Source organism: Gossypium arboreum, chromosome 6 (genome assembly GCF_025698485.1).
Source record: "Gossypium arboreum isolate Shixiya-1 chromosome 6, ASM2569848v2, whole genome shotgun sequence".
In the NCBI taxonomy this organism is placed as follows: domain Eukaryota; kingdom Viridiplantae; phylum Streptophyta; class Magnoliopsida; order Malvales; family Malvaceae; genus Gossypium; species Gossypium arboreum.
In genome coordinates this window covers 65,872,568-65,897,223 of record NC_069075.1, presented here as the reverse complement: position 1 = coordinate 65,897,223, position 24,656 = coordinate 65,872,568, and the positions used below count along the sequence as shown (strand labels likewise).

Below are 24,656 nucleotides of genomic sequence, written 5' to 3'. Positions count from 1 at the left end.
ATCATTTGCCAATCAAATTAGCGAAAAAAAAAAAGCTTATTGGGTCATTAAGGAACTGAATTTAGATCCCTACTTATCTAAGGAAGCGCGCCAATCCAATTTTGGACATAAAAGTGATGCCAGTCCAATGCCCTTCCCTCTAAATGCAACATCACAGTACGAACCTTGTCACTATCAAGCAACCATTCAATTGCAAAATATTGCTCGAGCATTAACCACCGACCTCTGAAGTTAGAGTCATCAAAGTGTGGGCAGTTTAGGTGATAAAGCGTTCTAACAGCGTCCAAAATGGGATTGATGCAGATTAGTCATTCTAGTGGCCAAAGAGTGTAGAGGTCCTTCCAAAAGGCCATCTAGGAGGTGACCCTCCCAATATCCCTTTTCCATTGGCCTGAGTTGTAGCCACATTATTGAAAGAGGTAGGATGACCAAAATATTACTCAAATAAACTATGAAGTTCCAGTCGAATCCCACCCTTAAAGTCTTCCTTGAACCTCTGTAACCAGGCCTTTAACTTGGCATCGATTTGAGACAACTTCCCTTGGATCTTCACTATCTCCTATTGCAGCACACCCATTTCCTTCTGCAAACGCGTAATGACCCCATCTTTAGCCATGGAGAAACATTGAAGCTCCAATACCTTTGTTAAGAGCAAAACCATAAAGGAGAGAACAGAAGAAGAAGCGAGAAAATTGAGGAAGAGAAGAGAGAAAGAGACTTGATAGAAATCGTGATGATTGATTGCATAACCTTCCAGCCAAGATACAACTCTCTCTCTCTCTCTCTATATATATATATAAAGAGTAAAAACACCTTGTTTTCATTGAAAGTTGTTGTGCACCGTTTCGTTAATTTGGACTCAAAATGCACCATTTCTTCCATTCCCTTATGTTTTCATATTTCAGTTTTGACTCATCATCTAGCACCCACCAAATTATACAATTATGATAAGGAAAGAGTAGAGAGCACTTCTTATTAATGAATGCTCTATCAAGCCTGTCCATGACGAAAAACTTTGAACCTTTATCCATTTCCATGTGACGACAAACTCTGAACCTCTACCCATTTCCCATGTGTAGTAGTGGCCCAAAAGAGGTATTTCTAATAGATTATAGTCATCAATGCATTGTCAAAATCCTTCCAACCATGAAGGATAAATAACTCCTCCCCATTTATTATTAACAAAATGTTGGTTTCTAGTCACCTATACTCACCCACGACAAACCATGTATAGTTGAAAGAGACCTCCAAAAATCCCCTAGACTTAGGATAGCCATACACCCCAATTAACCTCCATTTAGAACCATTTGCACCCTCATTAGACATATCAATGTGGTTATTAGAATTACCAATCACAGTACCATTATCAATTGAATTCAAAAGCATAGCAAGACCACGCTATGACCAACCCCGGTATCAAAATTCAACGCAGCTAGTAATTCTTTTAAGCAAAATGCATTAAAGTTTCAATAAAAAATACAAAATTAGACTCCTTAAGAGTTAACACCGCACACAAGCTTTGTATCACTTCTATTAAATTGAAAAACAATAAAGTTGTTATTAATGATTTATTAATTTTGATTCGAACTGGAGAAATCTGATCAACCCACACTTGATTTAACCAAAACCGACCCAACCAAACCCAAATTAATCAGAACTCCAAATGATCAACTTGAAATGATACAATACGAAACTAAATTAAGAGTAATTTTTATTTTTAAAAAATGATAACATAAGTTTTAAATTAACTGTTCTTTTTTATAATTAACACTTGCAAAATTTATAGAATCAATGTGCATCCATAAAACAATGAAGAAATGATAGAAATGAAGTTCGGCATCACATGACGACTTGAACCCCGTAACATATCTGCTCTACTGAACATATTAAAGAAAAAAAATCATCTCAAACAGATAATTTTTACTAGAGAACTTCACACCCAGATGAAGTATAAACACCAAAGTTGAGCAGTCCATCCAGTCACCCAAAAGGACTCAATGACTTGAGGTAAATGGGAAGGCCCCATAACCATTTATGAAGGATTTCCTTGAAAGAAGGCTAGCAAAAGCATGAATAAGCCAAGTGGTTCTTCTTGGCAACATAAGGAGCGAGGTAGTTCATGACTGCTGCGGATGTACCAGGTATATCGGCTGGAACGAGGATTTGAGGCTTTCCTAAAGCTATTCTTTTTCCAACTACATTGGCATAAAACAGGCCAGATAAGGCTGGGACAAAAACATCACTCTTGGAACATATGTAGAAATCTATAACCTTCTCCAGTTCTGAACCTTCAAATTCAAGAAACTTCCCCTTCTTCTCCTCTGGCATAATGTTTTCCTACAATAGTTCCGAGCACAAGTTCAGATTTATAGGCATAGCAAGTTTCAACAATGAGCAGCTAGTAAGCGTTGGTTATTAACAAGCATTAAAAATTGTACCAAATTTGCAGACTAATGTATCATGCATAGGGTTTTTTGGGAAGAAAATTTTGGAGTTCAAATTGGATAGTCAAATTTTAGGTGACAGGGAATCCCTTTCAAGCAAGACCCCCCACCAGTATTACTTGAGTTTATAATTGCTTTTCAGGGATATTGCACATAAGACAGATCTACGTATTAGCCCATAGTCAACCACTGAATAACCCCGTGCCGGTTGATTGTCAAAATCAAGCATTGCACATAATGGTTCAAGAAACACATAAAAAATTTAAATCCAGAAAATCATTACTAGGAAAGAAGAATTTACTCACCTTTGTGTATGTTTTAGGGAAGATATCCTTGAGGACACTAAGGCTGTTGTCCCACTTTGATTGAGTCAGGTATATAGTGGTATCGGTATCAAATCCTACCTTCCTCAAAAACAAAGCAATCTCCTGTGCATTATAACAACTTTTTGCTACATTAGTACCACTACCATGACAATTCTTATTCTCCAATACATCAACCCTCAAGTCCACTGCTATAAACAGGCCATCAGATTTGCGACTCAAAGTTCTAAGCCGTTCAATCATTGAATCAACAACTTCACTGACCTCTGCTTGCAACTCTAAAGTTCCAAACATTCCCAAACATGAGACTGAATCAACACAACTCTTTTGTGTAGTTTTTCTCATATTTACAGTAGGGAAGTAGGTAGCAAGCCTTATGTTTCCCTTTGATTTAAAAATTGGTTGTACATTTTCCACAATGTGATCTTCGGTGACCCTATTGGGAACCTTCACAGCAGCAAGATCCCGAATTGATATTTCATTGGGTAGTTCTTTCACTACTTTGACAACCCCATTGAGGCTTTTCATGAACTTCTCAACATCATAAATATCTTCAAAGTTTCTGAAGATTTTCAATCATCATAGAACCATTTAAGATTTTGTGCTTAGATTAACTCAAACTTGTTCTTCATTGAAATAACAAGATAAAAGATTTACTATGGGGAAGGAGAGGAGAGAATACAGTATCTTCAAAATTAATACAGCACTAACCTTTCGTCACCAGGTCTGCTTCCTCTAATATCTGGAAGTACAAGTGCTGCCTCTAGGTACCTTGCTACTACTACGGCATCAGCCATCTGAAGAGGCACTCACCAATCACCATGGAATGAATAATAGATTAGATGGAAAACAAGCAAATGGTTTTCAATAGATTACCGTTCATAAACTGCTAGTACATTGTGCCATTAAATTCTTTGTAGAAAAATCTACCTAATATTTAAGATTCCATATCTAATCAAGGTACAGAGCAAACAAGAATTTTCAGAAAAATAAGCAGCATATATCAATACAAATTATGCTACTTGGACTGACGCGTGAATCTAGCATACATGTGCCCGAAATGTGTGTTCAATTTTTTCTAAGTATTTTGTATACATTTAGAGGATCTTTGAAGGATCATATATATGCATATATCAGTGTCCAAAATGTGTTGGACACGGGTAATTCAAGAATGAAGATTCAAAAAACACCTCCTTGAGGTGCTATCCTCTAGATTCCTAAATTCCTGATTTCATATTGGGAAGACAACTTGGCTAAAGTTCTTTCTTACACACAGTAGATAACAAGCTCGTTTATCATAGAGAACATCTCAAGAAGTAATGGGAAATTGGAAATCGTACCAATAATAACATTCATTTACTCCTTTTAAAAGTATTAAGTTTACCAAGACAACAGTTTGATCTATCTGTTATTTTCAGGTAAATAGTAAAAGGTGAAATTTCAGACAATGAAATGGATTAGGGACTTTCAAACACATTAAACTTAGGTTCTTCCTTCTTTGTGAGAGAACAAAGATAAAGAAAAGGCAACAGCAAAGCTATCTTATTTTGATAACTTTATAACTAAAACAGATACCATGTATACCTGAGAGACATGGTATTCTGGACCATTAGTCAATGAGAAAGTAACATACCCTCTTGACTGCTCTATTCCATCTGTAAGCCAAGTCAAAGCTCCATCAATTAAAGAGAAACATTTAATTACATTTTTTACCGTCAATACACAGTGACAATGTAGACATCGGAATAATGATACATGTAAAGAAAAATTTCTAAACCAAATGATCATTTTTCAGGGAGTTAAGTGAAGTTAACAAACCAAAAGTGGTCCTGCTCCAACACGGTTTTAGCTCTTGACTGTCCTTCATCCAAGGCCCTTTGCTCCCCTTCGAAGGCTTTACAAGGCCATCCTTCTCAATAACATTGGCATTATCAACTTGAACATCCTGAGCTTCTCCAGGAAGTTTATCCTACGTAACAAGGAGAGAAAATAATCAAATTTAGAGTAAATACACCAAAGCTTTACACGGAATTGAAAAGAAATCAAGCAAAAACTTGCAAACATTTATTTAATCACTATAAGTAAATAAGACTGGCATCAATAGAATTTACAATAACAAAAATAAAACATCTACAATTTCTTCTAGTTGGTCATAAAGGCTTGAGACGTTGAAATAAGGCCTAGGACTGAAATTATAAATCTGAAAGAAGCAGAATCCTTCACTCATCTATGCTTGAATCCTGAAATTACTCTTCTAAACCAAATTTAACTTTAAATGGGTTGTTTTCTATACCTTGTTCAGTCTAATTTTCCAGATACTTCCCCTGGAAAATAAAATAGCTTTAATTGTTTAAAAACAAAAAGGACGTTTCAAGTTAGCCCATATTTTCTTCTTCTTCTTCTTCTTCATGAATTAGCAATTAGTTTTGAGAAAAAAAAAAAGGCTCCCAAATAATCTTATACACAAAGAACCAAACAACTACACCACTTTCGAAGATCATGGTCAGAATATATTGTTATTTTCTTAAAGATGCAGCAGATAGGATGTCAAGTGAATCTTAACGAGCTAAGATGTGATTATTACAGATAATGTGGAAAGTGAAGCAACTTGCTCGAGGTTTTATCACATAATCAGAGATTCACCAAATAAAACACAAAGCTATGATAAGTGAAGTGAAATTGGGGACTGGATTTAGTATAAAAATCCCATGAAAAACTTGAGAGTTAGATCAAAGAAGAAAGCAAAGGAAGGGGGAATTACTTGGAGAGAATCAAAATGGTCTCTTTTGATCATTTGACCAAGCATCACAAACATGGTGAGAGTGAGAATACCGGCCACTACTTGCCTCAAATCAATCCCCATTTCTTCTTTTCTCTTTCAAAATTCTGTAATAAAAGCGAAGCCCCCCAAAAAAAGGAAATTCAAAACTCAAAAAATAAAAACCAGGGTCGCCCAAGAATAAGTTTAAACCTAAAGAAGAGGCATGATTAACAAGAAGATGAAACAGCGAGTTTAGATCAACGAGAGAAAATGAAATGAAGTAAATATGATAATAGGTGCGCAGTAGTAGTACCATTTTTGGGGTCCTTACACCACCGACACTTTGCACTGAAAGTGAAAACGATGCCTGTTTTCCTACGCCATGTGTACCCTACCCCTTTGCTTTGATTTCTTATTACCTAATATACTACTAAAAAAACCCATAAACTACTCCGCTTTTATTTAAACAGGCCTTTCAACTATTTTGGTTAAATTCTGCTATTAAGCATTGTATTTTGTGAAACTTATAGATAGTTTTTATATTTTATTTAATCAATTTTAGTTTTTATATTTTATTTAATCAATTTTAATTTCTATATTTTTAAAATTTAAAATTTTAGTTCTCACTAAACGATAATTGTTAAATTCATTAAGTTAGGTTTTATTATTTTCAAAATTTGATGCTACAAGCATATTATTATATGTTTATTGTTGTGTGAACTTGTTATTTTCACATATTACTCACTAAGAATTATGTTAATGGATTAGCAGTTGTCTTTTGTGTCAAGATTAAAATTTTAATATTCGAAAAGTATAAGGTCTTTGAATGATTAAATTAAAGAATATTGACTAAATATACAATTGAATGCATAATACAAGACTAGTTTCTAAATTTAAACTAACGGATTTAATTGTCACTATTTGGGTTAGGACTAAGATTTTAAAATTCGACAAGTATAGAGACTAAAACTAGCCAATTCAAAAAGTATAAGAACAAAAATTGATCAAATAAAAGTACAATGACTAATTCCACAACTTTCGCAAATTATATGGACTAATAGCAAAATTTAACCAAGTATTTTTATAGTTAAATAAATCTTTATATTATTATTTTTATGCATAAAAGCCCTTGATTTTAATATTAAAGTAAAATATTTTAAATTTTAGGCTCTTTTCTTAATTTCTTGTTAATGCAATAAAATTCTATATACTTTTCACATCAACATGAAATTTAAAACAAGAATGAAAATTTTCAAAAAATAATTAAATGTGTTATGTATATAAACACTTTCAAGATATTATAAAATATTCGCTTCCTTTAAAAATTATTATTTTATTTAATAAACTCTTCTAATCAAATTCAGATCACCATAAAACGCAAAATAGTTTAAAGATTCAAAATATTTGTACTTTAATATTAAAATCAAGAGCTTTCATAGTTAAATATTATAGGTTATGAGCTTATTTAACTACAAAAATAGCATAAGGACTTGTTTAAACAACGTATAATAGTTTAAGGGCTTTTTTTAGCACATTAGCATTTTTATTTTTATTTTAGACTACCTTTTTATTAATGTTGTTTAAACCGAACCAACTAGTCTAACCAGTTGGATGGGGAACCAATCCAAAGAGAGGCAAAAAATTGATTGACCCACCAATCGATATGGATTGGTTGAATTGAACTAAAAAATCGATTGAACCAATACTTGAACCAAATTTATGCAAGTCTCAAGGCTCAATTTTAGGCCAATAGATGTGATGGGCTTACACTACCTCTTTAACTGTTCATAGAAACATATATTTAACATAATCACAAAACAAAGTTTAGAGAAAACTTACTATTGGAACTTAGGATAAAACCCTAATGTAACACCCCTAACCATCTCCGTTACTAGATTAGGGTTACTTACAGTATAAATCGGATCATTTATCTTACAATAGAAACAATCATGCTGTGACAACCCGAATTAGGGCCTAATCGGAATAGTGGTTTCGTGACCACAAATCCGAGATAGAAATAATTGTTTTATAAATATTTTGGGGTTTATGATATGATTGCATGATTGTGTGAAAATTTTGTGATGAAATTCTATGCCTAAAGTGTTTAAATTGAAAGTAGGGACTAAATCGAATAAGTTGCAAAATTTGCATACTAGAAATTTTTAGTATGAAATTGTTTTGAAATATTTATTAGGAGGTCTTAAATAGCAATTCTACCAATTTTAAGTTCATGGACAAATTTAGGACATGGAAGGAATTTTGGAAAGTTTAGTAGTAAGGGTATTTTAGTCATTTTGATATTAAATGAAATAAAATGGGAAAAATAACACAAAATAGTCATCTTCCCATTTAGTTGCTGCCAAACTTCACTCTCTCCATAGCTAGGGATTCTTCAACTTTCAAGCTCCATAATCAAGAAAGACGCGAATTGATCTCGAACTGGGGAAGGAAAAAGTTTTGGATTAAATTGCAAAATTTTCATATTTTGCACCAAGGTAAGTTGTATGTAAATATTACAATAATTTCATGTACATTCTTATATTTCAGCCTATTATATAAATATACTAGCTGATGTTAAAATATAAATTGACTATGGGAAGAATGGAAATAAATACAGAGAGAGATCCCGGTTGAACATTCGGAGAGATCGAATGAAATAGAGGGAGCGTAGCTAGGTCACATGTATGATGCTGAGTGCACATCATGTGTACAAGAAAGCTACGAGACACCCTGTAGTAGCTAGGTCACATGCGTGATACGAGATGTATCCCATGTAGACAAGAGAGCTACGTGAAAGATAAATGTAGCTAGGTCGCATGCGTGATTCCAAGTGAAGGACACCATGTAGACAAGAGAGCTACGTGAAAGATAAATGTAGCTAGGTCGCATGCGTGATTCCAAGTGAAGGACACCATGTAGACAAGAGAGCTACGAGACAAATCGGCTAGGTCGCATGAGTGGTACTAAGTGTTCCCCATGTGTACAAGAGAGCCGAACTAAATGAAGTATGATGGTGGGGTTGTGTCTTTGAAACCGTTAAATATCGAGGATTGATCCGAATTGTTCAACGGGATGGTTTTGTGGTGACATTGTGGTTTGGACCTACACTTATAGTGAATGAAATGTGGTGAAAATGAATTGTGGCATATACATATATACGATAAAATGAGGTTAGCATAAAGAATGTGTGAAAGAGTGAAATTAGTATTAAAACTGTTTTTAGATGGCAGCAGTGACGTGATTTTGAAAAATCACCAAAAATAGGAGGAATATAATTAGAGGTTGAATGAGATGTGAAATTAAAGCTTAATGAGTCTACTTTCATATAAAAGAAGCAAGGCAAGCAAAGGAATTCTATATTTTGAGATATTTACAATTGTAACTGACTTGCTCAGGATGAATACGTGATCCCCTGTTTCCACTTTGAAAAATCATTAAAAATTGTACAAAGCAAACTAAGAAATATAGTTTACATGCCTAAATTCCTTATTGAGACTAGTTTCAAATACAACAGACTTCAGGGTTGTTTGAGTTATGTACTGAGAGAAATTCAATTCGTAGTGGACAGAGGTCAGGCCAGTCGAGCTGTGTAACAGGGAAACTTTAACTAATAAACTGTACTAATCTGCTGAACCAAAATTATAAAAAAATTTAGCAAGAAGCTTTATGAGTCTAGATTCAGGAAATTTTACGGATATGAATTTCGAGTTTTGTAACTCGAGTTATGATTTATTTAGTGAATATGACACATCGAGACAGCTTAATCAAGTGGAATAAGTAGTGAAGTTAAAGTAGACATACTTGAATTGTTGTGTAAACATGTTAGATTCTTAAATTAGTATTTACATACTACTTACTAAGCTATAAGCTTACTTCGCTTTTCTCTCTTTGTCTTATAGTGTTCTCCACTTTGCTCAGAGTCAAGGATCGTGAAGATCTACCCGCACTATCATACTTTGGGGTATTTGAACTAAATGTTTTGAATTATGGCATGTATAGTAGGCAAAAATTATTTTGTTATGTGTCATATTTGTCTAGGTTTAAAATATTAGTTACAAGATTTCGACCGATTACTTTGTACAAGCCATAAAAGTTGGCTAATATTGTTCAAGATATATGTTATACGATGCATTATCAAATGGGATGACATATTTCTATCTTGGTATATGTTATGTTCGTAATACCTTGTATCCTATTCCTACGACAGAATCGGGTAAGGTGTTACATTTAGTGGTATCGAGCTATGGTTTAGTCGGTTCTCGGACTAATAAAGTGTGTGTAAAAGTCTAGCTATACATGCCATAAAAATATTGTGATAGTGTGGTGACTCGATTATTCTAAACGTGTTTTGTTTTAATATAGTAATGGATCCTGAAGGAACTGCGGCTGATGATGCTGCTAGTAATGCGCCGGCTCCCGCACAAGGGACCGCGCCTGTGGAAAGTAGACCTGAGACATTAGGACAAGGAGATGAGGCTCGGGACGCCTTTCTCCAAATGATGAACAATTGGTATACTGAATTTATTCGAGCAAATCCAAATGCTCAACCTCCTCCACCCCCTCCTATACCTCGACGATTCTCAGAGTCAGCTCAAGGTATAAATTTGGTAAGAATGAACAAGCCTCCGGTTGACAAGATTCGAAAACAAGGGGCCGAAGAGTTTAGAGCAAAGGTTGATGATGATCCTGAGAAAGCGGAATTCTGGCTTGAAAATTTTACCCGTGTATTTGATGAGCTCTCATGTACACCTGAGGAATGCTTAAAGTGTGCTGTATCACTTTTGAGAGATTCGGCCTACCACTGGTGGAAGACTTTGGTTGCAGTGGTGCCAAAAGAAAAGTTACTTGGGATTTCTTCCAGAAGAATTTAGAAAGAAATACATAAGTCGGCGATTTATTGATCAAAACGGAAGGAGTTCCTTGAATTGAAGCAAGGAAAATGTCTCGCAGAGTATGAACGCGAATTTGTAAGACTCAAGAAGTATGCCTGAGAATGTGTGTCCACCGAGGCCATTATGTGTAGAAGATTTGAAGATGGGCTGAATGAGGACATTAAAGTGTTTGTAGGATTTTGGAGTTGAAAGAATTTGTAGTATTGGTTGATCGAGCTCTTAAAGTCAAGAATTGAACAAAGAAAGAAGAAAAGTCGCTATTGAGGCTCGAGATGTCGAAAAAGACAGATAAGTAAGCCATTTCAATCTCAACCAAAGAGGTCCAAAGAGACAAACCCTCGAATGACAGCTTTCAATTGGGGATTTACACAGAGATCGTGGTAGAGCATATTCGGGTCTAAAGCTCAAGCTACTTGGTGGCAAGTGTGGGTAATGTGCGACCTAGAAAGCCCGAGTGTCGAAGAATGTGGCGAGCAACATTATGGTGAGTGTTGGGGACCGAGCGAGCTTGTTTCAAAGTGGTTCTCATGAGCATTTTATTAGAGACCGTCCGGAGAAGGTTAAAGAAGAAAGATTTGAGTGTTAGATGAATACCACCGCTAGTAGAGGTAGACCACCGAGAAATACTGGAGGTGGGACTAGTAGTAGAACTGTGATGAAAGATTTAACGGCAAGATCAGAAGCTAGAGCACCTGCTAGAGCTTATGCTATACGTGCTCGAGAAGATGCATCATCTCCCGATGTCATTACTGATCTTGAGAGAAAAGAAACTGTTTGCCAAGTTTAGTAAAAGTGAGTTCTGGCTTCGTGAAGTCGGATTTTTGGGGCATATAGTCTCAGGTGATGGTATTCGGTGGATCCAAGCAAGATTTCGCGATCGTTGATTGGAAACCGCCAAGAATGTATCTGAGGTTAGAAGCTTTTAGGCTTGGCCGGTATTATAGGCGTTTTGTTGAAGGATTTTCGATAATTGCCTCTCCTATGACTAAATTGTTGCGAAGAATGTTAAGTTTGAATGGACTGATAAATGTCAACGAGTTTTGAAAAGTTGAAAGCACGATTGATCAAGCACCAATTTTAGTACAAACCGAGTCGAAAAAGGAGTTCGTAATTTATAGTGATGCATCATTGATGTGCCTTGGATGTGTGTTGATGCAAGAGGGCAAAGTAGTAGCTTATGCTTCGAGGCGCTTAAAACGCATGAGAAGAACTATCCTACACATGATTTGGGCGGCATTGTTGTTTTTGCCTTGAAGATTTGGCGACATTATTTATACGGTGAAAAATGCGAATTTTTACCGATCACAAAAGTTTGAAGTACTTGATGAATCAAAAGGACCTAAATTTGCGACAATAAGATGGCTTGAATTATTAAAGGATTATGATCTAGTGATTGATTATCATCCGGAAAAGCAAATGTAGTTCTTGACGCCTTGAGTAGAAAATTTCTTTTCACTTTGAGAGCCATGAACACGGGTTAGCATTGTCGATGACGGGTCAATTTTAGCGAGATGAGAGCTAAACCGTTATTTCTCCGAGTTGATTTGTGATGCTCAAAAGAATGATAGTGAGTTGCGGATCAAGAGAACTCAATGCGAATCGAGTTATGACTCAGATTTTCGAGTTGGACCGGATGACTGCTTGATGTTTCGAGACGTAATATGTGTTAGAAAAAATGATAAATTGATTCGAAAATATTACATGAGGCGCACAATGGTCTGTTTATCGCTTCACCCCGGTAGCACAAAATGTATAATGATTTAAAGAAGTCAGATTGGTGGCGGTATGAAAAGGGACATTTCAATTTGTAACTAAGTGTTTGATCATCAACAAGTAAAAGTTGAACATCAAGTACCTTCGAGATTACTTCAACCGGTAATGGTGCACGAGTGGAAATGGGACAAGATTACCATGGATTTTGTAACCGGTTTGCCTTTAACTCCTAAAAAGAAGGATGCTGTTTGGGTAGTGGTTGATAGATTAACAAAGTCACCCACTTTATACCAAGACGCACTGATTACTCACTTGATAAATTAGCCAATTATATATTGCTGAAATTGTGAAGTTGCACGGAGTACCTATGTCTATAATATCGATACGATCCAAGATTTACCTCGAGATTTTGGAAAAAGTTACAAGAAGCTTTGGGTACAAAATTGAACTTTAGTACCGCATTTCATCCACAAACAGATGGTCAAACGGAAAGAGTAATCCGGTACTCAAGATATGCTTAGATGTTGTGTTTTAGAATTTGGAGGTAGTTGGGAGAAATATCTATCTTTGATTGAGTTTGCCTACAATAACAGCTTATCAATCAAGTATACAAATGGCACCGCATCTGAAGCCTTATATGGTCGTAAGTGTCGGACTCCTTTATATTGGACCGAGCTTAGTGAGAAACAGATTCACGGAGTTGATCTAGTTAAAGAAACCAAGAGAAAATAAAAGTAATTCGGATTGCTTGAAAGTCGCTTCAGATCGACAAAAGTCATATGCGATTTAAAAAGAAAAGAGATTGAATTTCAAGTGGGTGATAAAGTGTTCTTGAAGGTGTCACCATGGAAAAAGATTCGAGATTTAGTCGAAAAGGCAAGTTGAGTCCGCGTTTTATTGGGCCGCATTTAGATTATTGAGAGAATTGGACCATGGCATATCGGTTGGCCTTACCGGCAGAGTTAGAAAAGATTCATAACGTGTTTCATGTATCAATGTTGCGACGTTATCGTTCGATCCTTCACATGTGATTTCCCAATGAAATTGAGATTCGATCGGATATGACCTATGAGGAGGAACCAATAAAGATTTTGGCTCGAGAAGTTAAACAGTTAAGAAACAAAAGTATAGCCTTAGTGAAAGTATTGTGCACGTACATGGGATAGAAGAGGCTACGTGGGAACCCGAGGAAGCTATGAGGAAACAGACTCAAACCTCTTTATGGGTAAGATTTTCGGGACGAAAATCTCTAAAGGGGGAGAATTGTGACAACCCGAATTAGGGCCTAATCGGAATAGTGGTTTCGTGACCACAAATCCGAGATAGAAATAATTGTTTTATAAATATTTTGGGGTTTATGATATGATTGCATGATTGTGTGAAAATTTTGTGATGAAATTCTATGCCTAAAGTGTTTAAATTGAAAGTAGGGACTAAATCGAATAAGTTGCAAAATTTGCATACTAGAAATTTTAGTATGAAATTGTTTTGAAATATTTATTAGGAGGTCTTAAATAGCAATTCTACCAATTTTAAGTTCATGGACAAATTTAGGACATGGAAGGAATTTTTGGAAAGTTTAGTAGTAAGGGTATTTTAGTCATTTTGATATTAAATGAAATAAAATGGGAAAAATAACACAAAATAGTCATCTTCCCATTTAGTTGCTGCCGAAACTTCACTCTCTCCATAGCTAGGATTCTTCACTTTCAAGCTCCATAATCAAGAAAGACGCGAATTGATCTCGAACGGGGGAAGGAAAAAGTTTTGGATTAAATTGCAAAATTTTCATATTTTGCACCAAGGTAAGTTGTATGTAAATATTACAATAATTTCATGTACATTCTTATATTTCAGCCTATTATATAAATATACTAGCTAATGTTAAAATATAAATTGACTATGGGAAGAATGGAAATAAATACAGAGAGAGAGATCCCGGTTGAACATTCGGAGAGATCGAATGAAATAGAGGGAGCGTAGCTAGGTCACATGTATGATGCTGAGTGCACATCATGTGTACAAGAAAGCTACGAGACACCTCAGTAGTAGCTAGGTCACATGCGTGATACGAGATGTATCCCATGTAGACAAGAGAGCTACGTGAAAGATAAATGTAGCTAGGTCGCATGCGTGATTCCAAGTGAAGGACACCATGTAGACAAGAGAGCTACGTGAAAGATAAATGTAGCTAGGTCGCATGCGTGATTCCAAGTGAAGGACACCATGTAGACAAGAGAGCTACGAGACAAATCGGCTAGGTCGCATGAGTGGTACTAAGTGTTCCCCATGTGTACAAGAGAGCCGAACTAAATGAAGTATGATGGTGGGGCTGTGTGCTGAAACCGTTAAATATCGAGGATTGATCCGAATTGTTCAACGGGATGGTTTTGTGGTGACATTGTGGTTTGGACCTACACTTATAGTGAATGAAATGTGGTGAAAATGAATTGTGGCATATACATATATACGATAAAATGAGGTTAGCATAAAGAATGTGTGAAAGAGTGAAATTAGTATTAAAACTGTTTTTAGATGGCAGCAGTGACGTGATTTTGAAAAATCACCAAAAATAGGAGGAATATAATTAGAGGTTGAATGAGATGTGAAATTAAAGCTTAATGAGTCTACTTTCATATAAAAGAAGCAAGGCAAGCAAAGGAATTCTATATTTTGAGATATTTACAATTGTAACTGACTTGCTCAGGATGAATACGTGATCCCTGTTTCCACTTTGAAAAATCATTAAAATTGTACAAAGCAAACTAAGAAATATAGTTTACATGCCTAAATTCCTTATTGAGACTAGTTTCAAATACAACAGACTTCAGGGTTGTTTGAGTTATGTACTGAGAGAAATTCAATTCGTAGTGGACAGAGGTCAGGCCAGTCGAGCTGTGTAACAGGGGAAACTTTAACTAATAAACTGTACTAATCTGCTGAACCAAAAATTATAAAAAAAATTTAGCAAGAAGCTTTATGAGTCTAGATTCAGGGAAATTTTACGGATATGAATTTCGAGTTTTGTAACTCGAGTTATGATTTATTTAGTGAATATGACACATCGAGACAACTTAATCAAGTGGAATAAGTAGTGAAGTTAAAGTAGACATACTTGAATTGTTGTGTAAACATGTTAGATTCTTAAATTAGTATTTACATACTACTTACTAAGCTATAAGCTTACTTCGCTTTCTCTCTTTTGTCTTATAGTGTTCTCCACTTGCTCAGAGTCAAGGATCGTGAAGATCTACCCGCACTATCATACTTTGGGGTATTTGAACTAAATGTTTTGAATTATGGCATGTATAGTAGGCAAAATTATTTTGTTATGTGTCATATTTGTCTAGGTTTAAAATATTAGTTACAAGATTTCGACCGGTTACTTTGTACAAGCCATAAAAGTTGGCTAATATTGTTCAAGATATATGTTATACGATGCATTATCAAATGGGATGACATATTTCTATCTTGGTATATGTTATGTTCGGTAATACCTTGTATCCTATTCCCATGATAGAACGGGTAAGGGTGTTACATTTAGTGGTATCGAGCTATGGTTTAGTCGGTTCTCGGACTAATAAAGTGTGTGTAAAAGTCTAGCTATACATGCCATAAAAATATTGTGATAGTGTGGTGACTCGATTATTCTAAACTGTGTTTTGTTTTAATATAGTAATGGATCCTCAAGGAACTGCTACGATGATGTTGCTTAGTAATGCGCCGGCTCCGCACAAGGGACCGCTACTGGGAAAGTAGACCGAGACATTAGGACAAGGAGATGAGGCTCGGACGCCTTTCTCCAAATGATGAACAATTGGTATACTGAATTTATTCGAGCAAATCCAAATGCTCAACCTCCTCCACCCTCCTATACCTCGGGCGATTCTCAGAGTCGCTCAAGGTATAAATTTGGTAAGAATGAACAAGCCTCCGGTTGACAAGATTCGAAAACAAGGGTCAAGAGTTTAGAGCAAAGGTTGATGATGATCCCGAGAAAGCGGAATTCGCTTGAAAATTTTACCCGTGTATTTGATGAGCTCTCATGTACACCGAGGAATGCTTAAAGTGTCAGATCACTTTTGAGAGATTCTACCTACCACCGGTGGAAGACTTTGGTTGCAGTGGTGCCAAAAGAAAAAGTTACTTGGGATTTCTTCCAGAAGAATTTAGAAAGAAATACATAAGTCAACGATTTATTGATCAAAACGGAAGGAGTTCCTTGAATTGAAGCAAGGAAAATGTCTCGCAGAGTATGAACGCGAATTTGTAAGACTCAGCAAGTATGCCTGTGAATGTGTGTCCACCGAGGCCATTATGTGTAGAAGATTTGAAGATGGGCTGAATGAGGACATTAAAGTGTTTGTAGGATTTTGGAGTTGAAAGAATTTGTAGTATTGGTTGATCGAGCTCTTAAAGTCAAGAATTGAACAAAGAAAGAAGAAAAGTCGCTATTGAGGCTCGAGATGTCGAAAAAGACAGATAAGTAAGCCATTTCAATCTCAACCAAAGAGGTCCAAAGAGACAAACCCTCGAATGACAGCTTTCAATTGGGGATTTACACAGAGATCGTGGTAGAGCATATTCGGGTCTAAAGCTCAAGCTACTTGGTGGCAAGTGTGGGTAATGTGCGACCTAGAAAGCCCGAGTGTCGCAATGTGGCGAGCAACATTATGGTGAGTGTTGGGGACCGAGCGAGCTTGTTTCAAAAGTTCTCGCGAGCATTTTATTAGAGACTGTCCGGAGAAGGTTAAAGAAGAAAGATTTCAGTGTTAGATGAATACCACCGCTAGTAGAGGTAGACCACCGAGAAATACCGGAGGTGGGACTAGTAGTAGAACTGTGATGAAAGATTTAACGGCAAGATCGTGGCTAGAGCACCTGCTAGAGCTTATGCTATACGTGCTCGAGAAGATGCATCATCTCCGATGTCATTCTCGATCTTGAGAGAAAAGAAACTGCTTGCCAAGTTTAGTAAAAGTGAGTTCGCTTCGTGAAGTCGGATTTTGGGGCATATAGTCTCGGTGATGGTATTCGGTGGATCCAAGCAAGATTTCTGCGATCGTTGATTGGAAACCGCCAAGAATGTATCTGAGGTTAGAAGCTTTTAGGCTTGGCCGGTATTATAGGCGTTTTGTTGAAGGATTTTCGATAATTGCCTCTCTATGACTAAATTGTTGCGTAAGAATGTTAAGTTTGAATGGACTGATAAATGTCAACGAGTTTTGAAAAGTTGAAAGCACGATTGATCAAGCACCAATTTTAGTACAGCCCGAGTCGAGAAAGGAGTTCGTAATTTATAGTGATGCATCATTGATGTGCCTTGGATGTGTGTTGATGCAAGAGGGCAAAGTAGTAGCTTATGCTTCGAGGCGCTTAAAACGCATGAGAAGAACTATCCTACACATGATTTGGAACCGTCATTGTTGTTTTTGCCTTGAAGATTTGGCGACATTATTTATACGGTGAAAATGCCGAATTTTTACCGATCACAAAAGTTTGAAGTACTTGATGAATCAAAAGGACCTAAATTTGCGACAAATAAGATGGCTTGAATTATTAAAGGATTATGATCTAGTGATTGATTATCATCCGGAAAAGCAAATGAAGTTCTTGACGCCTTGAGTAGAAAATTTCTTTTCACTTTGAGAGCCATGAACACGGGTTAGCATTGTCGATGACGGGTCAATTTTAGCAGAGATGAGAGCTAAACCGTTATTTCTCCAGTTGATTTGTGATGCTCAAAAGAATGATAGTGAGTTGCGGATCAAGAGAACTCAATGCGAATCGAGTTATGACTCGATTTTGAGTTGGACCGGATGACTGCTTGATGTTTCGAGACGTAATATGTGTGCCGAAAAAATGATAAATTGATTCGTAAAATATTACATGAGGCGCACAATGGTCGTTTATCGCTTCACCCCGTAGCACAAAAATGTATAATGATTTAAAGAAGTCAGTATTGGTGGCGGTATGAAAAGGGACATTTCAATTTGTAACTAAGTGTTTGATCTGTCAACAAGTAAAAGTGAACATCAAGTACCTTCAGGATTACTTCAACCGTAATGGTGCTCGAGTGGAAATGGGACAAGATTACCATGGATTTTGTAACCGGTTTGCCTTTAACTCCTAAAAGAAGGATGCTGTTTGGGTAGTGGTTGATAGATTAACAAAGTCACCCACTTTATACCAAGACGTACTGATTACTCACTTGATAAATTAGCCGAATTATATATTGCTGAAATTGTGAAGTTGCACGGAGTACCTATGTCTATAATATCGACATGATCCAAGATTTACCTCGAGATTTTGGAAAAAGTTACAAGAAGCTTTGGGTACAAAATTGAACTTTAGTACCGCATTTCATCCACAAACAGATGGTCAAACGGAAAGAGTAATCCGTACTCAAGATATGCTTAGATGTCGTGTTTTAGAATTTGGAGGTAGTTGGGAGAAATATCTATCTTTGATTGAGTTTGCCTACAATAACAGCTTATCAATCAAGTATACAAATGGCACCGCATGAAGCCTTATATGGTCGTAAGTGTCGGACTCCTTTATATTGGACCGAGCTTAGTGAGAAACAGATTCACGGAGTTGATCTAGTTAAAGAAACCAAGAGAAAATAAAAGTAATTCGGATTGCTTGAAAGTCGCTTCAGATCGACAAAAGTCATATGCGATTTAAAAGAAAAGAGATTGAATTTCAAGTGGGTGATAAAGTGTTCTTGAAGGTGTCACCATGGAAAAGATTCTAGATTTAGTCGAAAAGGCAAGTTGAGTCCGCGTTTTATTGGGCCGCACGAGATTATTGAGAGAATTGGACCAATGGCATATCGGTTGGCCTTACCGGCAGAAAGTTAGAAAAGATTCATAACGTGTTTCATGTATCAATGTTGCGACGTTATCGTTCGATCCTTCACATGTGATTTCCCAACGAAATTGAGATTCGATCGGATATGACCTATGAGGAGGAACCAATAAAGATTTTGGCTCGAGAAGTTAAACAGTTAAGAAACAAAAGTATAGCCTTAGTGAAAGTATTGTGGCACGACATGGGATAGAAGAGGCTACGTGGGAACCCGAGGAAGCTATGAGGAAACAAGACCCAAACCTCTTTATTACGGTAAGATTTTCTGGGACGAAAATCTCTAAAGGGGGAGAATTGTGACAACCCGAATTAGGGCCTAATCGGAATAGTGGTTTCGTGACCACAAATCCGAGATAGAAATAATTGTTTTATAAATATTTTGGGGTTTATGATATGATTGCATGATTGTGTGAAAATTTTGTGATGAAATTCTATGCCTAAAGTGTTTAAATTGAAAGTAGGGACTAAATCGAATAAGTTGCAAAATTTGCATACTAGAAATTTTTAGTATGAAATTGTTTTGAAATATTTATTAGGAGGTCTTAAATAGCAATTCTACCAATTTTAAGTTCATGGACAAATTTAGGACATGGAAGGAATTTTTGGAAAGTTTAGTAGTAAGGGTATTTTAGTCATTTTGATATTAAATGAAATAAAATGGGAAAAATAACACAAAATAGTCATCTTCCCCATTTAGTTGCTGCCGAAACTTCACTCTCTCCATAGCTAGGGATTCTTCAGCTTTCAAGCTCCATAATCAAGAAAGACGCGGAATTGATCTCGAACGGGGGAAGGAAAAAGTTTTGGATTAAATTGCAAAATTTTCATATTTTGCACCAAGGTAAGTTGTATGTAAATATTACAATAATTTCATGTACATTCTTATATTTCAGCCTATTATATAAATATACTAGCTAATGTTAAAATATAAATTGACTATGGGAAGAATGGAAATAAATACAGAGAGAGAGATCCCGGTTGAACATTCGGAGAGATCGAATGAAATAGAGGGAGCGTAGCTAGGTCACATGTATGATGCTGAGTGCACATCATGTGTACAAGAAAGCTACGAGACACCCTGTAGTAGCTAGGTCACATGCGTGATACGAGATGTATCCCATGTAGACAAGAGAGCTACGTGAAAGATAAATGTAGCTAGGTCGCATGCGTGATTCCAAGTGAAGGACACCATGTAGACAAGAGAGCTACGTGAAAGATAAATGTAGCTAGGTCGCATGCGTGATTCCAAGTGAAGGACACCATGTAGACAAGAGAGCTACGAGACAAATCGGCTAGGTCGCATGAGTGGTACTAAGTGTTCCCCATGTGTACAAGAGAGCCGAACTAAATGAAGTATGATGGTGGGGTTGTGTCTTTGAAACCGTTAAATATCGAGGATTGATCCGAATTGTTCAACGGGATGGTTTTGTGGTGACATTGTGGTTTGGACCTACACTTATAGTGAATGAAATGTGGTGAAAATGAATTGTGGCATATACATATATACGATAAAATGAGGTTAGCATAAAGAATGTGTGAAAGAGTGAAATTAGTATTAAAACTGTTTTTAGATGGCAGCAGTGACGTGATTTTGAAAAATCACCAAAAATAGGAGGAATATAATTAGAGGTTGAATGAGATGTGAAATTAAAGCTTAATGAGTCTACTTTCATATAAAAGAAGCAAGGCAAGCAAAGGAATTCTATATTTTGAGATATTTACAATTGTAACTGACTTGCTCAGGATGAATACGTGATCCCCTGTTTCCACTTTGAAAAATCATTAAAAATTGTACAAAGCAAACTAAGAAATATAGTTTACATGCCTAAATTCCTTATTGAGACTAGTTTCAAATACAACAGACTTCAGGGTTGTTTGAGTTATGTACTGAGAGAAATTCAATTCGTAGTGGACAGAGGTCAGGCCAGTCGAGCTGTGTAACAGGGAAACTTTAACTAATAAACTGTACTAATCTGCTGAACCAAAAATTATAAAAAAATTTAGCAAGAAGCTTTATGAGTCTAGATTCAGGGAAATTTTACGGATATGAATTTCGAGTTTTGTAACTCGAGTTATGATTTATTTAGTGAATATGACACATCGAGACAGCTTAATCAAGTGGAATAAGTAGTGAAGTTAAAGTAGACATACTTGAATTGTTGTGTAAACATGTTAGATTCTTAAATTAGTATTTACATACTACTTACTAAGCTATAAGCTTACTTCGCTTTCTCTCTTTTGTCTTATAGTGTTCTCCACTTGCTCAGAGTCAAGGATCGTGAAGATCTACCCGCACTATCATACTTTGGGGTATTTGAACTAAATGTTTTGAATTATGGCATGTATAGTAGGCAAAAATTATTTTGTTATGTGTCATATTTGTCTAGGTTTAAAATATTAGTTACAGTACTCGACCAGTTACTTTGTACAAGCCATAAAAGTTGGCTAATATTGTTCAAGATATATGTTATACGATGCATTATCAAATGGGATGACATATTTCTATCTTGGTATATGTTATGTTCGTAATACCTTGTATCCTATTCCTGACAGTAGAATGTAAGGGGTGTTACATTTAGTGGTATCAGAGCTATGGTTTAGTCGGTTCTCGGACTAATAAAGTGTGTGTAAAAGTCTAGCTATACATGCCATAAAAATATTGTGATAGTGTGGTGACTCCTGATTATTCTAAACTGTGTTTTGTTTTAATATAGTAATGGATCCCAAGGAACTGCGGTGATGATGTTTGCTAGTAATGCGCCGGCCCCGCACAAGGGACCGCTACTGTGGAAAGTAGACTGAGACATTAGGACAAGGAGATGAGGCTCGGGACGCCTTTCTCCAAATGATGAACAATTGGTATCTTGAATTTATTCGAGCAAATCCAAATGCTCAACCTCCTCCACCCCTCCTATACCTCGGGCGATTCCCAGAGTGCTCAAGGTATAAATTTGGTAAGAATGAACAAGCCTCCGGTTGACAAGATTCAAAACAAGGGGTCAAGAGTTTAGAGCAAAGGTTGATGATGATCCCGAGAAAGCGGAATTCGGCTTGAAAATTTTACCCGTGTATTTGATGAGCTCTCATGTACACCGAGGAATGCTTAAAGTGTGTCAGATCACTTTTGAGAGATTCTACCTACCACCGGTGGAAGACTTTGGTTGCAGTGGTGCCAAAAGAAAAGTTACTTGGGATTTCTTCCAGAAGAATTTAGAAAGAAATACATAAGTCACGATTTATTGATCAAAACGGAAGGAGTTCCTTGAATTGAAGCAAGGAAAATGTCTCATCAGAGTATGAACGCGAATTTGTAAGACTCAGCAAGTATGCCTGTGAATGTGTGTCCACCGAGGCCATTATGTGTAGAAGATTTGAAGATGGGCTGAATGAGGACATTAAAGTGTTTGTAGGATTTTGGAGTTGAAAGAATTTGTAGTATTGGTTGATCGAGCTCTTAAAGCCAAGAATTGAACAAAGAAAGAAGAAAAGTCGCTATTGAGGCTCGAGATGTCGAAAAAGACAGATAAGTAAGCCATTTCAATCTCAACCAAAGAGGTCCAAAGAGACAAACCCTCGAATGACAGTTTCAATTGGGGATTTACACAGAGATCGTGGTAGAGCATATTCGGGTCTAAAGCTCAAGCTACTTGGTGGCAAGTGTGGGTAATGTGCGACCTAGAAAGCCCGAGTGTCAAAGAATGTGGCGAGCAACATTATGGTGAGTGTTGGGGACCGAGCGAGCTTGTTTCAAAGTTTCTCGCGAGCATTTTATTAGAGACCGTCCGGAGAAGGTTAAAGAAGAAAGATTTCGAGTGTTAGATGAATACCACCGCTAGTAGAGGTAGACCACCGAGAAATACTGGAGGTGGGACTAGTAGTAGAACTGTGATGAAAGATTTAACGGCAAGATCGAAGCTAGAGCACTGCTAGAGCTTATGCTATACGTGCTCGAGAAGATGCATCATCTCCCGATGTCATTACTGATCTTGAGAGAAAAGAAACTGTTTGCCAAGTTTAGTAAAAGTGAGTTCTGGCTTCGTGAAGTCGGATTTTTGGGGCATATAGTCTCGGTGATGGTATTCGGTGGATCCAAGCAAGATTTCGCGATCGTTGATTGGAAACCGCCAAGAATGTATCTGAGGTTAGAAGCTTTTAGGCTTGGCCGTATTATAGGCGTTTTGTTGAAGGATTTTCGATAATTGCCTCTCCTATGACTAAATTGTTGCGTAAGAATGTTAAGTTTGAATGGACCGATAAATGTCAACGAGTTTTGAAAAGTTGAAAGCACGATTGATGAAGCACCAATTTTAGTACAGCCTGAGTCGGAAAGGAGTTCGTAATTTATAGTGATGCATCATTGATGTGCCTTGGATGTGTGTTGATGCAAGAGGGCAAAGTAGTAGCTTATGCTTCGAGGCGCTTAAAACGCATGAGAAGAACTATCCTACACATGATTTGGAACCGTCATTGTTGTTTTTGCCTTGAAGATTTGGCGACATTATTTATACGGTGAAAAATGCGAATTTTTACCGATCACAAAAGTTTGAAGTACTTGATGAATCAAAAGGACCTAAATTTATGACAATAAGATGGCTTGAATTATTAAAGGATTATGATCTAGTGATTGATTATCATCCGGAAAAGCAAATGAAGTTCTTGACGCCTTGAGTAGAAAATTTCTTTTCACTTTGAGAGCCATGAACACGGGTTAGCATTGTCGATGACGGGTCAATTTTAGCGAGATGAGAGCTAAACCGTTATTTCTCCAGTTGATTTGTGATGCTCAAAAGAATGATAGTGAGTTGCGGATCAAGAGAACTCAATGCGAATCGAGTTATGACTCGATTTTCGAGTTGGACCGGATGACTGCTTGATGTTTCGAGACGAAATATGTGTGCCGAAAAAATGATAAATTGATTCGAAAATATTACATGAGGCGCACAATGGTCATTTTATCGTTCACCCCGGTAGCACAAAAATGTATAATGATTTAAAGAAGTCAGATTGGTGGCGGTATGAAAAGGACATTTCGAATTTGTAACTAAGTGTTTGATCATCAACAAGTAAAAGTGAACATCAAGTACCTTCAGATTACTTCAACCGGTAATGGTGCCCGAGTGGAAATGGGACAAGATTACCATGGATTTTGTAACCGGTTTGCCTTTAACTCCTAAAAAGAAGGATGTTTGTTTGGGTAGTGGTTGATAGATTAACAAAGTCACCCACTTTATACCAAGACGCACTGATTACTCACTTGATAAATTAGCGAATTATATATTGCTGAAATTGTGAAGTTGCACGAGTACCTATGTCTATAATATCGATCTGATCCAAGATTTACCTCGAGATTTTGGAAAAAGTTACAAGAAGCTTTGGGTACAAAATTGAACTTTAGTACCGCATTTCATCCACAAACAGATGGTCAAACGGAAAGAGTAATCCGGTACTCAAGATATGCTTAGATGTTGTGTTTTAGAATTTGGAGGTAGTTGGGAGAAATATCTATCTTTGATTGAGTTTGCCTACAATAACAGCTTATCAATCAAGTATACAAATGGCACCGTCTGAAGCCTTATATGGTCGTAAGTGTCGGACTCCTTTATATTGGACCGAGCTTAGTGAGAAACAGATTCACGGAGTTGATCTAGTTAAA

The 24,656-nt window shown here is 36.6% G+C and overlaps 1 protein-coding gene across 3 annotated transcripts; it reads right to left on the bottom strand.

Moving 5' to 3' along the window:
- Positions 1-1,737: 1,737 nt before the first annotated feature.
- On the bottom strand, positions 1,738-5,995 carry LOC108486444 (protein MANNAN SYNTHESIS-RELATED 1-like). Of its 3 annotated transcripts, none has more exons than XM_017790500.2 (7): positions 5,842-5,995; positions 5,529-5,653; positions 4,586-4,736; positions 4,352-4,422; positions 3,479-3,564; positions 2,750-3,329; positions 1,738-2,337 (listed from the first exon to the last, which is right to left on the bottom strand). In XM_017790500.2, the coding sequence occupies exons 2-7, from the start codon at positions 5,628-5,630 to the stop codon at positions 2,059-2,061; spliced, it is 1,269 nt and encodes a 422-aa protein (XP_017645989.1). In that variant the 5' UTR covers positions 5,631-5,653; positions 5,842-5,995; the 3' UTR covers positions 1,738-2,058. The 3 variants fall into 3 exon arrangements, with proteins under 3 accessions (XP_017645989.1, XP_017645990.1, XP_017645991.1); XM_017790501.2 differs by having other exon boundaries at positions 5,529-5,738; positions 5,842-5,992; XM_017790502.2 differs by lacking the exon at positions 5,529-5,653 and having other exon boundaries at positions 5,842-5,981.
- Positions 5,996-24,656: the final 18,661 nt, after the last annotated feature.

Coding starts and splice junctions, on each gene's coding strand:
- LOC108486444 (XM_017790500.2), bottom strand. CDS start 5,630: ATGGGGATTGATTTGAGGCAAGTAGTGGCCGGTATTCTCACTCTCACC. Junction 4,737..5,528: donor ACCATTTTGATTCTCTCCAA/GTAATTCCCCCT, acceptor CTTGTTACGTAG/GATAAACTTCCTGGAGAAGC. Junction 4,423..4,585: donor TTGGAGCAGGACCACTTTTG/GTTTGTTAACTT, acceptor CTTGGCTTACAG/ATGGAATAGAGCAGTCAAGA.